General features: G+C 52.2%; 6 protein-coding genes across 6 annotated transcripts; 2 read left to right on the top strand and 4 right to left on the bottom strand.

The window, feature by feature from the left end:
• Positions 1-1,656: 1,656 nt before the first annotated feature.
• Positions 1,657-2,597, bottom strand: UREG_02771 (uncharacterized protein; the record flags this gene model as incomplete). Its single annotated transcript, XM_002543209.1, has 2 exons — positions 1,657-2,273; positions 2,333-2,597. The coding sequence occupies 2 exons, from the start codon at positions 2,595-2,597 to the stop codon at positions 1,657-1,659; spliced, it is 882 nt and encodes a 293-aa protein (XP_002543255.1).
• Positions 2,598-3,956: 1,359 nt separating this feature from the next.
• On the bottom strand, positions 3,957-5,582 carry UREG_02770 (uncharacterized protein; the record flags this gene model as incomplete). Its single annotated transcript, XM_002543208.1, has 1 exon — positions 3,957-5,582. The coding sequence occupies one exon, from the start codon at positions 5,580-5,582 to the stop codon at positions 3,957-3,959; it is 1,626 nt and encodes a 541-aa protein (XP_002543254.1).
• Positions 5,583-7,731: 2,149 nt separating this feature from the next.
• On the top strand, positions 7,732-8,331 carry UREG_02769 (uncharacterized protein; the record flags this gene model as incomplete). The annotated part of the gene is made up of 1 exon (XM_002543207.1): positions 7,732-8,331. The coding sequence occupies one exon, from the start codon at positions 7,732-7,734 to the stop codon at positions 8,329-8,331; it is 600 nt and encodes a 199-aa protein (XP_002543253.1).
• A 397-nt stretch (positions 8,332-8,728) lies between these two features.
• UREG_02768 (uncharacterized protein) lies at positions 8,729-9,904 on the top strand (the record flags this gene model as incomplete). The annotated part of the gene is made up of 1 exon (XM_002543206.1): positions 8,729-9,904. The coding sequence occupies one exon, from the start codon at positions 8,729-8,731 to the stop codon at positions 9,902-9,904; it is 1,176 nt and encodes a 391-aa protein (XP_002543252.1).
• A 483-nt stretch (positions 9,905-10,387) lies between these two features.
• UREG_02767 (ornithine decarboxylase) lies at positions 10,388-11,789 on the bottom strand (the record flags this gene model as incomplete). The annotated part of the gene is made up of 2 exons (XM_002543205.1): positions 10,388-11,436; positions 11,498-11,789. 2 exons carry the CDS (start codon positions 11,787-11,789, stop codon positions 10,388-10,390), a joined length of 1,341 nt encoding a protein of 446 aa, XP_002543251.1.
• A 1,229-nt stretch (positions 11,790-13,018) lies between these two features.
• UREG_02766 (uncharacterized protein) lies at positions 13,019-14,146 on the bottom strand (the record flags this gene model as incomplete). Its single annotated transcript, XM_002543204.1, has 2 exons — positions 13,019-13,622; positions 13,680-14,146. 2 exons carry the CDS (start codon positions 14,144-14,146, stop codon positions 13,019-13,021), a joined length of 1,071 nt encoding a protein of 356 aa, XP_002543250.1.
• Positions 14,147-14,231: the final 85 nt, after the last annotated feature.

The raw sequence follows: 14,231 nt of genomic DNA, 5'->3' as shown, positions 1-14,231 counted from the left end.
AGGGCATTCTTGAATCGGCTACATGTCTCAGGCTGGCCATCATTCGCCCGCAAAAGCTTGAAGAGAGCACAAATGACGGGCGGGTGCGGGTAGCGGCTTGTTTTCGTCCCCAACAGCCATTTTGCAGGGATCTCGTCACGATCGACTCGACCGGGGTCTGGAGAATGCGGTGATTCGGCTGCTGATTGGGAGGGAGGCTGGGGCCAGCGTTGTTTAACTGAAGCATGTTATGAGCAGGCGATATTGGTGGCTGAGGCCGGTCGCATTTGGTGTGATCACTTTGCATTAGGCCATGGTTTCTTTTTCTCTCTTCATTTTCACTGTTCAGCGAGAGATTATTACCTTGCTTTCTTTGGCTGAATTGATTGCAACTGTTGAACTGTAGCCGTTTGTCTCTGCCGCTTGGTGGTTTATCCACCGGGGAGAGATATCGTGCGCATCAACATCACCAGCCCGACAGCCGTAACTCATTATCCCAATTTCCAGACCCAAGCTGATGAAAAGCCCCTGATCCTGCAGCGCATTGACTGCAGCAAAAGAAAAGACCTGTCCAACGCGGTTCGCACATGCATCCAGGCTCAGGAATACCATAGGTTGGGACCCGATGCGGCCTGCCAATCTCTTCACCAATGCGGTCGCATCTCCGCCCGCACACCAACAGCCGACGGGGCTTGTCGAGCAAGGGCCATGGCGATGACCCTCAAGACATGACGAAAAATCAAAATCACAAACGAATCACATTCTTCGCGATTGGCCGCTTGAAGCAGACTGCGGCCCTAATGATTGCTTCATTCTGTGATCCGCCACAGTAGTGTGCCCCGCGGAGAGACCAAGCGACCAACTCCGCGCGATGAATGATCCTGGTCGACTCTTCCCCTTGCTGTGTGACGGGGATCATTTTTGAGGCATGCATCCAGGGTATCTTGTCATACAGTGCACAACCAACGTCTGTATCTTGACCTGTTCACTTCTCATGTTATTGGCGCCATCGGACGTTGATCTCCTCAAAAACCGATGGAATCAGGCGAATCTGTATCACCGTCGAGCAGGAGTCGATGTGCAAGCAAAAAAACCAAAGCCCGTTGATCGATTAAGCGCCGGAGTGTGATTGGAGAAGCTGGTTCCAGGGTGGACGATGTCCCATGCATCCATGGGTCTCAATAATGATGTGCGCTGCAAAATTCACTATTGAATCCCTGGTCGAAGAACCAGCCGGCTGATAGATGGAATCGGGAGATTTGGACCTTCCCAGCGCTTAGTTTTAATCTCAGTGAGAGATCAAGAACAATATTCCTTCAATTTCACCAAGTTTGCATTGAAATTAGAAATTAGAACTCCCATCGCCATAGCCAGCCATTCTATGCACTTTAGGCCCAAGCCAAAACTCCAGTATACCCGTCTTCTGCCCAAAGCAATTATCACAGGTCTATCAATGTCTATAAGTCTATGAGAAACAAAGTCTATAATCATCATCGTCGTGAACCGAAAATTTCCGTCAACATAGGAAGAGCGCCAAAAACACAAGCAACGGCGACATAGCGCACAGGGTATATAATACAAAAGAATAAAGAGACACAGCTCAGCAGTGAAATCGGTTGTTGGGATGGATGCATCCAGTAGAAGGGTACCCCCCTTTCGTCCAAAAAGGGACCAAGCCTAGCGGGTCTCGGAGTAATCCCTTAGCGGCAGAGGCCGGACTTTTACCGCAGGAGGAGGTGGTAAAACAGCAATTCCCAGCCCAGCAGATTGCCGGACGCTACTGGGCAACCCTACGCGACGGGGTTGTGGAGCATATAGCATATGACGAGGAATCGTCTTGGGAGAAATCTGAGAATCGGCGGGTGTAGGCGGCTCTGGGGTGTTCTGCGGATTCTGGGGAATGTAGCGATAGTGCGCAGGGTGCATGGCGGGAACTGGCGATGTCGGGCTCTGCGAAGCTTCAGAGATGGGCGTGACTGGGCGTCGAGGATGTTTATTTGGTTGTATGAGGGTGCGGTATACTTCGACCGGTTGGTAGTACGAGGTCATGGGGCTTGGAAGGCCTGGGTGGTAGGGACAGGTTTGTTGGAGTGCGTTCTCGGGGTCATAAGATGGCGTCGAATCCATCTTAGGAGTGCCGATGGAAAACATCGATCGGTGATGGTGTTGGAAAGTATCCTGAGGGATCATCGACCTGGGTGCATCCCTGCGCTGATCACTGCGAGTGAACTTTGATGGGAGTGTTCGATGCCAGCTTTTGAGATAGCAAACGATGATCAGGACGCTTAAAAGAACTACAACATGGACTCATTAGTCTGTCTCGTCGTCTAGGCTGCTGTCTTTTCACACATACCAGAAAATCCACCAAATCCGGCACCGAGACCGATGATGAGCTTCTCGCGCTTTGTGAAACTCTCATAGTTGGCTGGCAGGGCTCTGGCATGAAGTTGATGCGCCTGCCCGTCGACCTGTATATCCTGACAGCCGGCTGTATTGTACGCCGTAACCGTTGACGATGAAGGGGCGGCATGCGGCCGACCAGAGACCAGCTCTAAGCACATGGCGGCGAAGATCAAAAGAACGATCAAGTTCCTGGCAATGGCACGAGGGCAAGCCATGATGACGAGTATGTACAGTACAAAAGGGAGAAAAGACAATCTGTCGAAGATTGGCTGGAAGGTGTGCTCTGCGCCTGGTGATGAAAGAAAGAGAGCAGACAAAGGCGCTGAATCCGGGGAGCGCATCTGCTTCAACTTATACACCACGGCTATGCAGGCCCGCCGATAGTTGCATGTTTCTGAATGACCAGCAGTCCGGTCAGTGCGGCGCCAAAACAGAGTTGCTTCCTGTAGGGCTGGAAAGAATCCTTCTAGAAGACTGCCAAAGGGAGAATCGTGCAGCGGTGGCTTGCAGCCCATCGAATCAGCGAACGCTGCCATTGTGGATGCGATGCAAGAGAAGGCCGGGATCCCTGTCTTCTAGAAGCCTTCCCCTTTGGAAACCGTCTGATTTTCCTGTGCTGAGCGCCCATCTCGCCCACGCATGATGCATCCATCGGGTGAAACTTGATAAAAAGGATCCCGATGCAGTTCGATGCGCCGGCGAGGAAACACGCTAGTGGTCCCGACACAGTGGTTGCTAGCGTGCCAACGCGGGATGATTGGCTGAGAGCGGAGGTTGGCGCAGTTCATTCAGGCCCATATTGGGTTTAGCGTGGCCTCCTGGGTTGATATCTTTGGACTTGGAAACTGCGACTCTCGCTCCTTCTAAGAATAAACACACCCATCGTGATTGCCGCTTTGGGAACCAGTTTCACAGCAACAAAGAGGGAAGTGACGACCGGCATTGATGGCGATTACTGTCATCAAACAGCAGGAGCGAAATCTGAGATCGAACCGCTCGAGATATCAGTCGCCTTCATCCTCTCTAGACTGATCACCCAGGATTGCGGCACGGTCAACGCACCTTGCTTGGGAGAGACAGGTGATGCCCATGCCATGCTTGATTGGTCGATGCAATCCTTGCCGACTCAAATTTGAGACTTCTTCGACAATCTTTGACCCCGGCCAAGGCATTCCAGAACATGAACCGGCACACCATGTCCCCGGAAAGTCATACTCTGCCAGTTCTCTGACTGGTTCGTCCATTATTCACACAGATGGCATGACGGTGCAGCGCGGTTAGTCAGGCTCTTCACGCTGCTGTGCTGTTATGCTGTTCTGCCTCCCGGCCACCAGCTCTCGAGACCTTCATCGGCAACTCCCAGAATCTCAATTGCGCAAATGGTTTTCAAACCGGTATTCTTTTAAATTGGGCTGAATAGTCCCTACATCAACCAGCCTTCCGGGACCAACATTACAATAATGTATGGAATATGTACAAGACTCTGTCTGAAGCCAGCCCCCAAAAGATACAAACTAGACTTTCTTCATTGAGTTACGAAAACAAGCGATCCATCTCAATACCCGGCGCTAACTTCAAATCGTTCCCGCCACACTCGTAGCGACGTATTGCCAGTATTTGTCCCTCGAGAACCGTCTCAGTCTCTTCCCAAACACCGTCATTAACAAAAAGGTGGCCGTCGTGACAAGCGAAACCATGCCAACAGTGATGAAGCAGTTCCGGAGGCCCTGTGCTTCGATCCACGGCGTGATGGCATAGCTGAATCCGAACCCAAGCGTATTGCGAATAATAATGACCGACACCATCGACTCTCCGCTGAGTTCCTTAAAACAGTCAATGCTGTATGAAATAGCGATGGACCCTCCCGTGATACATCCAAAAGCAAGCATGCCAAGCCCAAACTCGAGGCCCACCCAATGAATCCCGTATGAGGCACCGACACCCCATAGAATCAACCCTGCAGTGGAAACGACGCCAGAGACGACGAGGGGCCACAAACGATGCTCCGGCTCACGGACGCCCTTGTTGCGCCGAGCAAGGTAGATCGCGACTTTATCGGCGACAATGCCTGACCAGGCACATGCAAAGATGGCCCCAATGATGGGTGCGGTATAAGCAGAACCAACGAGGGCTGCCGTCCAAGCATATGGGGCTGCAGATAGAACCGGAGACGCAGTTGCGTTCAACACGTTGTACCAAGACAGGTTGATGCCGTAAAGGAAGCCGGACCAGGATGTGCAGGGGAAATAAAGAATAATCAGCAGGGGGCGGTACATCATGGTAAGCATCTGCTTCACACTTGGCCGTCCCTCCAGGAAGACAAAGAGGTTTAACTTCTGAACAAAGGTGCGTGGAGGCGGGAACGACTGGATGTTTTCCGTGCTGGATGTGGTCAACATTTCTCGCTTCTCCTTTGAATCAGACCGGGTAGAGTTTGCGTCGCCGGATGAAGAAATCTCCAATTCCTCGCCTTCGACGTTCGGGCGGAAATAGAGCGTTTCCTCCATGAAGAAGAAGATAATCACGGTCGCCAACGCTGAGATCATGGCGCCAAAATACATGACCCATCTCCACCCATAGGCGTCGTTGAACCATCCGGCAATCAGAGGGGCGATGAAATTCGATCCAAACAGAAACAGCACGTAACCGCCCATCCATCTTCCACGTTCATGGGCAAAGAAGATATCGGGGATTGACACTTCCGGGAGTGACTCAATGGGTGACGCTGCCAGGCCCATGATAATGCGATGCGCGTACCATTCTCCATACGTCTTGGAATACGCGGTCCAGACCATGAAGGGGACGCAGAGCAAACAGGAAATGACATAAACGCCGCGACGACCGTAAGTGATTGCGATAGGCTGCCAGAGCAGACACCCCCACCCGAGAAACAAGAACATGAGACCAGTGCCATTAACCAGTTGAGCCGTAGTGATGCCGGTGTCGCGCGTGATGTCCGCGAGCACGCTATACTGCAAGGTGGTCGGAATACCCACGCCAAGCGTGTAGGTAAAGATCATGGCCACCTGTAATAACTTGCGCCGTCGGCTCCAATTCAACGGATCTTCTGGGTCCGCGCTTGGACGGGGCACAAGGACGATATCCTTTTCATGCTTTGTGTTCGCCGCCTCGCCACTAATGTCTACGAGATGCACGGTCCCGGGGACGAGGTCCGTACGATCAGGACGGTTGGTCGCCATTCCGGCAATTCCCCTCAAGCTATTGGTTTCGAACAAGTCAGACTCCTGTGGAAGACGAGTGTGGGTTCAGAACAAAGACTTACTATATTTTGTTTTGAAACTGAGAGCTTTTACGAAGATTCGGCCGAGAAGGACACGATCAGCTATAACCGAGTAAGATGCATGAGGTTAAGCAGGTTGACGACGAGAACTGTTTAAGAAAGCCGCTGAAGATGGGCGATGAGCATGTTAATAAATATGGGGTTGAACAGCGCTTGAAGCTGGAAGCATCAATCCAGACCATGATAGCGGGACAGTCCAAGAAATGGCGGCAAGATTTGGGTTCCTGGCCGGCTGTACGAATGTCAGCTCGGTCGCTTCCAGCTCCATGATTGGCGAAAGCTGGGGCAGTCAGTTCAAACTCTGGACGCCATGGGGCAAAAGGACATGCTGAGAGTGCGGAGAAGTGGAGTTCTATCGACTAATTACCTTCACCAGGCCCAGCTATCTGGCGCGCAGGTCCAATCCCAGCAAAGGGATTGAGTGTCACGAAGCTGTTTGCCGCGCCGTTATCGACTCCAAGCTCGTTTTCCCGCCGTTATCAGCTCAGCATCAAGGTTCGCCTCAACTCGGCGTTTGTACCGAAGCCCGCGCTATGTCTGAAGTTGTGGAGTTTTACCCGACGTTGGGGTAAGTTCCATGTTGCCGGAAGGTTAAGCCGCATCAGGCGGTTAGAGCAGAGCTCTGCACACTGAGGAATAATCAGCAAGCGAGGGCTGATGGCAAACGACGATGCGATTTCTGGGGGTGATCCCGCACCCGCGGCTCAACTCGAGCGGAGACGTTGCGATGGTCCTCGGTTCGCAGCCGAAAAGGGGAAGGTGTTTGCGCTGTTTGCACCTTGGCGGACCGACAATATTCCGAATAGCCGTTTAGTCATCGAACTGCTTCCTTGATTATTGATACCAAGGTGGTCAACAGGTATTATCGTGTGAGAAAGACCAAGTGCAAAAAGGTGCGCCAAAGGAATCGAAGTGTCTTCGGATCGCATGGAGCTCTCAACGGAAGATGACTGTTTTGGATGAGCAAATTGCACTTCTTACTCAAAGGAGTAGGATGGCCTGCCCGGGTCTATCCAGACGAAGCTGCAGCGAGCCGAAGAAAAGACCTTGGATGAGGTCGCTGATCTTGAATTGAGAGGACTGTCCTGCATGGAGTTTAGATCGATGGTAGCGAGGCTAGAAGAAGTCCAGCCTGCGCTCGATTTGATTTAGAAGACGCTACTCCGCACTCTCAGCGGTGTCATGGTCGTTGTTGTGATTGCGGTTGTCTATGCTTGAGAGCACACTATCGCTAGTTAGTGACTTGAGAAAATGAATAGCAGAGCTAAATAATAATTCAACCCATCTTCGTCGGTTTGGGGAAAGGCAACTTATCAGCCCGTCCGTGATGTTTTAGTTAGAAACCATATTAAGTCCAAGCCGTCGTGCAGCGAGTCAACACCCGAAATCTTCCGCTAGAGATAGCGAGCATTGAACATTTCAACGCCATGTCGCCCACACCATGCGAGGAGGACATCCTAGCGTCAGATGCGGATGAATGGAAATGGGTTGATTGACCAGAAGCTCCTCGGATTGCGCCTTGGTACCCCATAGTTAACCTAGCGATCTCTTGGTGTGTGGTTTGTGTCTTCGCCTGTGGAGGGCTTTCCACAACCCTTTTTGACAACACCCTTGGACCACCCAAATCCACCAGCGGGCCGCCAGACATGATTGATCACGATCTACATGCTCATTCAATACTAACACCAGACTTGATAAATGGACCTTTTCTCTCAGCTACAATGCTGGGACTCTGAGCAAGATGAAGTCGCTCCGTCAGTGTTCCGTAATCGACCGGGCGTGTCTCCATTTCTGCGGAACATGATCGGGATGACGGGGCTTTGGCAACCTTATATACCCATTCCGAGTCCCTGAGAGAACAATAAATGCACTTCTTCACAGGGAGCAATGCGATTTAAACAGCCTCGGTTTCAAGTACAGTGTAGGATTTGATGCCAAATAACATTTGAATCCTTTCTAGATCCTCCTTCTTCTGTCCCTCGCGACCCCTCCAGCACCGTTTTCCTCCAATATCTCCTTGTCCTCCTCTGGTTTCCACCACAACAAACATGACAGTCACAGAAACACCACAGCAGCCCCAGCAACCGCTGTCGGAAACCTGGACGCAGCCCTCGCACTCCGCAATCACCATCCGCCGCTCAGACACACTCGCCTCCGGCTCCGACGCCAGCGGCCCCATCTTCTGCCTCACCGCAGTCGCCGCCCACGACATTCCCGCAAACTCCCTGTTCGCGACAAACACCTCCACCACCCTCGCCTCCACCAAGGACTACTCGACGGTGCAGATATCCGCGACGCAGCACATCCGGCTCAACTCCGACCTGCTCTACTGCAACCATTCGTGTGACCCGAACGTCCGCTTCGTCACCTCGACGCTTGCGCCTGATCCAAAGGTAGACCCGGAGGCGCCCGTTGCCGGCGTGCTGGAGGTGTGGAGTCTCAGGGAGATCGCTGCGGGCGAGGAATTGAGATTCTTCTATCCGAGCACGGAGTGGGAGATGTCGCAGCCGTTCCGGTGCTCGTGTGGAGCAGAGGACTGCTTGGGCTGGGTCGATGGAGCGAAGAATATGCCGGCAAAGGTGCTGAGTAGATACTGGCTGAGCGGGCATATTACGGCGTTGGTTGCTGAGAAGGAGGGCCTGAATTGAATCTACAATCGGGTGTGATATAGACTTGTGGCATTTGGGATAGATTTTTTTTACAAAAAATTTCGGAATTTGACATTAGATTGGATATCATCATCTGGGTCATTTACCGTTGGCCTCTTAATCAGGCTCATAGATTTATTTTACTAAAGAACCTAAATGGCCATCAACTCGTTAACACTCCGTGAACCTATTTCATTCCAATGTACTCGATAATCGTCCGTTGAATATCGATCCAGTCTGCCCCTCCAAGGCCAACCCAACCCCGCAGCCACAATGACGAAATGCAAATCAATTCCACCGCAACCAATTTCTTCGCATTTCAACCCAAAAGAATGCGATTCACACCCATGAAGCCACCAAATCCCAACCGACACCCTTCCTCTCCACCGCCGCCACCATGCCTCCAATCCCAATCACCATCATCACCGGCTTCCTAGGCTCCGGCAAAACCACCATCCTCCTCAACCTCATCCCCCAACTACCCCCCACCTACCGCCTCGCCCTCCTCAAAAACGAATTCGGCGACGTCGCCATCGACTCCCAACTCGCCTCCGCCACCTCCATCTCCGGCGTGCGCGAGCTGCTCAACGGCTGCATCTGTTGCAATCTCGTGGGCCAGCTGGGCGATGCGCTGGTGCAGCTGCGCGACCAGGTGCGGCCGGACCGCATTGTGATCGAGACGAGTGGGAGTGCGTTTCCGGCGACGTTGGCGATGGAGGTGAATCGGCTGGCGCGGGAGAGTGGGGGTGGGTTTGTGCTGGATGGGGTGGTGAGTGTGATTGATGTGGAGAATTGGGAGGGGTATGAGGATACGTCGTACACGGCCAAGTTGCAGGCGAGGTATACGGATTTGATCGTGTTTAACAAGTGGGAAGGGGTATCGGAGAGGAGGTTTGATGAGTGTTTGGATCGGATGGGGGATTTGGAGGTGCAGACGCCGTGGGTGAAGGCGCCAAGGGGGAGCGTGGAGAGGGATGTGATCTTGGGGATTGATGGGGCGCTGCTGGCAAAGGAGATGGCGGACAAGGGGCATGCGGGCTTGGATGTGATGTTGATGGGAGGCGAGGACCGGGTGAAGGAGTATAAAAATGCGCATGCGCATGACCATCAGTCGGAAGTCGAGGTGCTATCTGTCTCTCTTGAGAGTCCGGATTCGACTGCGATCGTGGATCTACCCGCTCTTACCAAGCTCCTCCATTCGGCCCCGAGGGATGAAGTGTACCGAATAAAAGGCATAATGCGCTGCTCCTCAGACGATCCCCCGCAGGATTCCTCCGGCGACCGCGCGCCCGCAGCCACTTCCTCGTCGTCGAATAACGCCCCAGAGGACGGGATCAAAATCAGGAACTATATTCTCAACTGGGCGTTTGGCAGATGGACGTTTACCCCGTCGCCTACAGTCTCTGAAGAACTGGCAAACGGATCCAATGCTAACGACGTCCTCCGGATGACGCTCATCCTGGCAAGATATGAATCTGGAAAGTGGAAGAAGAGGCTCGAAGCGGGTGGCCTCGTAGAACTCGCTGGAGATGCCAAAGGTGCGACCGTGCTGCAAGTTGACAAAGTCGGTTGAACGGAGTGGAAAATGCGTGAAGCAGCAACGACTGTCCTGGGAAACACTCACCGGGAGTCCTCTTACGAGATTGTTTCCGATGATCACGATAGACTTGACTGGACACGTCTACTGGTCCAAAGTTCTGCTTGGGTATACGTCAAAAAGTCTGAATAGATATGACTGTCCTTTGATTGAACATCCCGTTGGAAGGCATGTATAGATATAGAAAGAATTTAGAAAGTTGAACCAAGAAAATCACTTTTAGTTATTATGATTAGCAGGTATTTGGCGTCGAGATAAGTACTAGATTTATCGTCTCCATTTGACCAAAATGATTGACAAGAGTTGGAACAATTTTTTGCAAAAACAACCAAAAAACATAATTAAGAGATCCAAAATGAGGATTTGTCCAAACCACAGCGCACAGGCCGGAAAAACAATTTATTGATGGCTCATGTTGAATGGTTTGCCATCAAACCTTCCTCTCAAATGGGATGTTGCTTAGTATCCCAAAAGCGCAGCGGCACTGGGTTCGGTAGAAATATAAATGATGTCATGATTGTCGGCGAAGCCGTTAAAGCGTGTTGCGCTGCATCGGGTGTAAGCACCCATGTTTTCAAAATACAGCCAGTTGCCCACGCCCAAGACACCATTGAGTGTGATCCGCTCACTGATCACGTCGATTCCGTCGCAGGTCGGCCCCCAGATGGAATACTCCACGGGATGGGTGGAAGTAATGTCATCTTTAGTGAGGATCTGAGCTACCGGGTGCTGATGGTCGAAAACAATGTTTGAGAAGTTTCCGTAGACTCCATCGTTGAGATAGATCATGTACATTTCAGCAGGGCCGGTGGAAGAATCGGAATCGGACGCCGAGGGGCTGACATCGCGACGAGCGATAACATTGGCTGCGAGCGTGAAAGCCGACGCAACGTAATAACGGCCGGGTTCGGCGATGACGCGAATATGCGGAGGGAAGTATGTGTCCAGAGCATCACTCAGGGCTGCCGCAAAATGTTCAAATGTTTCGTCGCAAAAGCCACCGCCGACATCTAGGACCTTGAGATCGTGGCCAATGTCCGAAGCTTGATCAAAGACAAAACGCGCGTCTTCAACGGCCTTGACAAATGCCTTTGGATCCTCGGCTCCCGAGCCAACATGAAAACTCACTCCAACCACGTTTAGGTCCAGTTCCTTGGCCAGTTCAAGCAGAGAACGAGTCACAGTGAGAGAGGCACCAAATTTCATGCTGAGACGACACAAGCTGGCGGAATCGTCGGTTAGAATTCTCAGGAAGAGCTCCGCATCTGGGCACATGGCCTTGATTTTGTACAGCTCATCGGCATTATCAAAGGTCATCTGTTTGACGCCCTGCTGCGCAGCATAGCGAAGGTACGATTTTGTCTTGCACGGATGAGCGTAGATGATGCGACTTGGATCAACACCGGCATCGAGGGCATAGTCAATTTCGGCCTTGGACGCACAGTCGAAGCCGTTTCCCAGGTGAGCCATGAGACGGAGGACTTGAGGATCGGGGTTGCATTTGACCGCTTTTTGCACAATTCGTTAGCAAATCATATCCCAAGGTCCTGAGAGCGCGTCAAGACGTACCGTAAAAGGGCTTGACGCGTCCCAGGTTCATCTTCCAGCGGACATGCTGGCGGTAAATTTCTCCTAGATCCGCCACATAGAACGGGTCCTCTTCGCCGGGGCAGCAGTTTTGCACATCGATGCTAGCAGCTTTGTTTCTGAGTATGTTCAGGATCAATTCTTTGGAGGCCTCACGGGCATGTAGCAATTCGAGCCCGCCATGATTGCTAGAATGCTGATGATTACTTTTACTCTCGCGATGGTACTTTTCAGTAATATAAACTTCAGTTGAATCGAAGACCGAAGGTGCCATAACCATCCGAGAGCCGGATGATCAGTCGATAAAGTGGTAAAACGGGTCTAAAACAAGGCTAAATGCGGTTCGTGAACGAACAGAACGGATTGGGTGTTAGGGTGGGCGAAATGTCTCGCAACCGTGGTTGATTGGACTGAGCCTCCTCGACTCTTCCTCTGGAAGAGGAAGAACCTTTAGAGAAGTCCTATGCGGCAGCTCAAGGTTTTGGCAGCTCTCAGAAGGATGAGGGCAGAGGTCGACGGGCGCTAAGGGGCGAGATTTTGGAGTGTGCGTCCAGAGCTGGAGGGGTGCGAGCGGGAACTTGGGTTCAAGGCAGGAAAGGAGAGCAAAGTGAGAGACTCCTCTGGTTTCTGGAGCCGTGGTCCACAGTGCCTTTGGGTGTATGGCCCCAAAGGCGCGCTGGCAATGGGTTTATATAAGATTTGAGCAACGCTGACCTTGCAGACACGCGCACACAAAGGAGTTAGCACACAATTGCGGTGAATGTTTCGCTTAAGCAGGGCAGCAACGGGCGTTGGTTCGGCACGACCGCATGTGCTCGAAGGGAAATGCCGAGAGAAAACTCACCTCTCCGCACGAAGAGACCAGTGTTTTGCAGTGAGCAAAAGCGGATGATTCGGGGCTCGAGGCGCGAATGAAGTGATATCTCTCAGGAGGGAACAGGGGAGACAGTGAAGACCGAGCGAGGAGGTGAAGAGAGAAAAAAAAAAGCGAAATTGGGGATTTGTGGGCGAGGGGCAGCGAAAAAGTGGGCGAGAAGCTGCCTTGAAGTTTGCTGCGTTTGCCGGTATTTGTGACGCGGCCATTACGCCGTTTCGCGGCACTTCCGGGCAGGGTGGAGAGCGGCCATTACCAGGCCGTGACACAAATACCGCAGCCGGCGCCCTCAGCCACGGTCACTAATAATTAGTCGACGACGATAGCTGGCCGTGACTCAAACCGCTATCAACACCCCCTGAGGATCGGGAGACAGGCTGCGTGTTGCCTGGATTGTATGAGGTATTTATGTCCCTGGAATCCCATTGACGGCCACTGGTGCAACGTTACGATCTTGTCGCTGTCATCCGTTCGCGCCGCGTGCTGAGCCGACTGGAAAGCTTGGATCGCAGCTGGCCAACTGCCGGATGAATGATAGATCAGAACTAAACTGCCAACGTGGTTTTTCTATTTGGCCAAAGCTCTATCCTAGCTGCGCGCACCTATTAATGCGACTAGAAAACCCGTCTTCAACTAGGAGCCCCCGTGTGGACCAAGCTTCCAAAGCGGAGAATTTGGACTCTCGGTGTCTCTTCGTCATCGCTTTCCGGGCTGGAAGACTGCTGGAGGCGATGGCTTGGTCGCCCTCGAACGGCTAATCCTGCAGATTGCATCAAGTCGAAAAACACCATCTCGCTCTCGCATCGCTTCTTCCACGCCACAAGCACCTGCGCATCGGGGGAAATATCCAGTAGTTTTCGAATGGTCTCCACCAGGGCCGGCAGTGCATCGCAATTGTAGGTGCAGTCCGACAGGAAGATCAAGTCGTGGCGACGAGCCCTAATCCCCTCAGGGAGGTCTTCGTCCCAGTCCAGGGTGTGAAATTCAATTTGTGAGTTTTTAGCTGGCTGGGCTGTCGAGATATTGCGCTGCACAATCTCCCGCACTTCTTCCAGATCCGTGAGAAGCACAGAGCAGTTTGGCATCATCTGCGCCAGGGCAATACCTACAATCCCACACCCTGACCCTAGTTCTACCACATTGAAAGGGCTGCTGTCATCATGTCGAAGCAAATTCCCGCTGCCATGGGTTAAACTGTCCTGAAACTCAACAATGGCTGCCAAAGCAGCATCCCTGATTACCCGTCAGCATCCAGCCTCCATACCTTGTGGGCAGCCTGATACTACTCACCAGATGTGCCGAGCGATGCTGTTTCCAGTCTCCTCCCATATCTGCAACTCCGGCCCTCTCCTAGTTTTGAAGCGCCTCAACACGAGCTTCTCCACAGGCTTTCCTGAAGAGCTATCAAACCATGGGCTCCAGGCAGAGATGATTTTAGGAATACAAGCTCCCTCTAGGCAATCGGCATCTACCAGACTCGCAGGACGAACACTAACTTGAACCGGACAATCAATTAGGTCTTGTCTTAGAGGCCCAAGTATTATTTTCTGTTCGCGATTGCTTGCTTTCCAACAAACGGTCGTTGTTAATGGGGTAGCTGGTCGTGCAAAATGCACAGTTGCATCAAGTTGAACATCCTCAGCGAGAAACGAGTCACCAAGATCCGTGGTGATAGTGATCAAGGCGGTAACCACAGCGGCCTTGCCATTCTGCTTCGAGATCTGTGGTTGTTTTAGGAGTCGGACATAGTAAGGCATGGCTTTCAAGACGATTCACAGCATCTGAAAATCTCAAAACAAGCGTTTTCCGGCTCACCTCGAGATCCAGTCTGGAGGAAGCCGT

Source organism: Uncinocarpus reesii, genomic scaffold (assembly GCF_000003515.1).
Source record: "Uncinocarpus reesii 1704 scaffold_1 genomic scaffold, whole genome shotgun sequence".
NCBI classification, from domain to species: Eukaryota; Fungi; Ascomycota; class Eurotiomycetes; order Onygenales; family Onygenaceae; genus Uncinocarpus; species Uncinocarpus reesii.
This window is presented reverse-complemented; position numbering and strand designations above follow the sequence as displayed.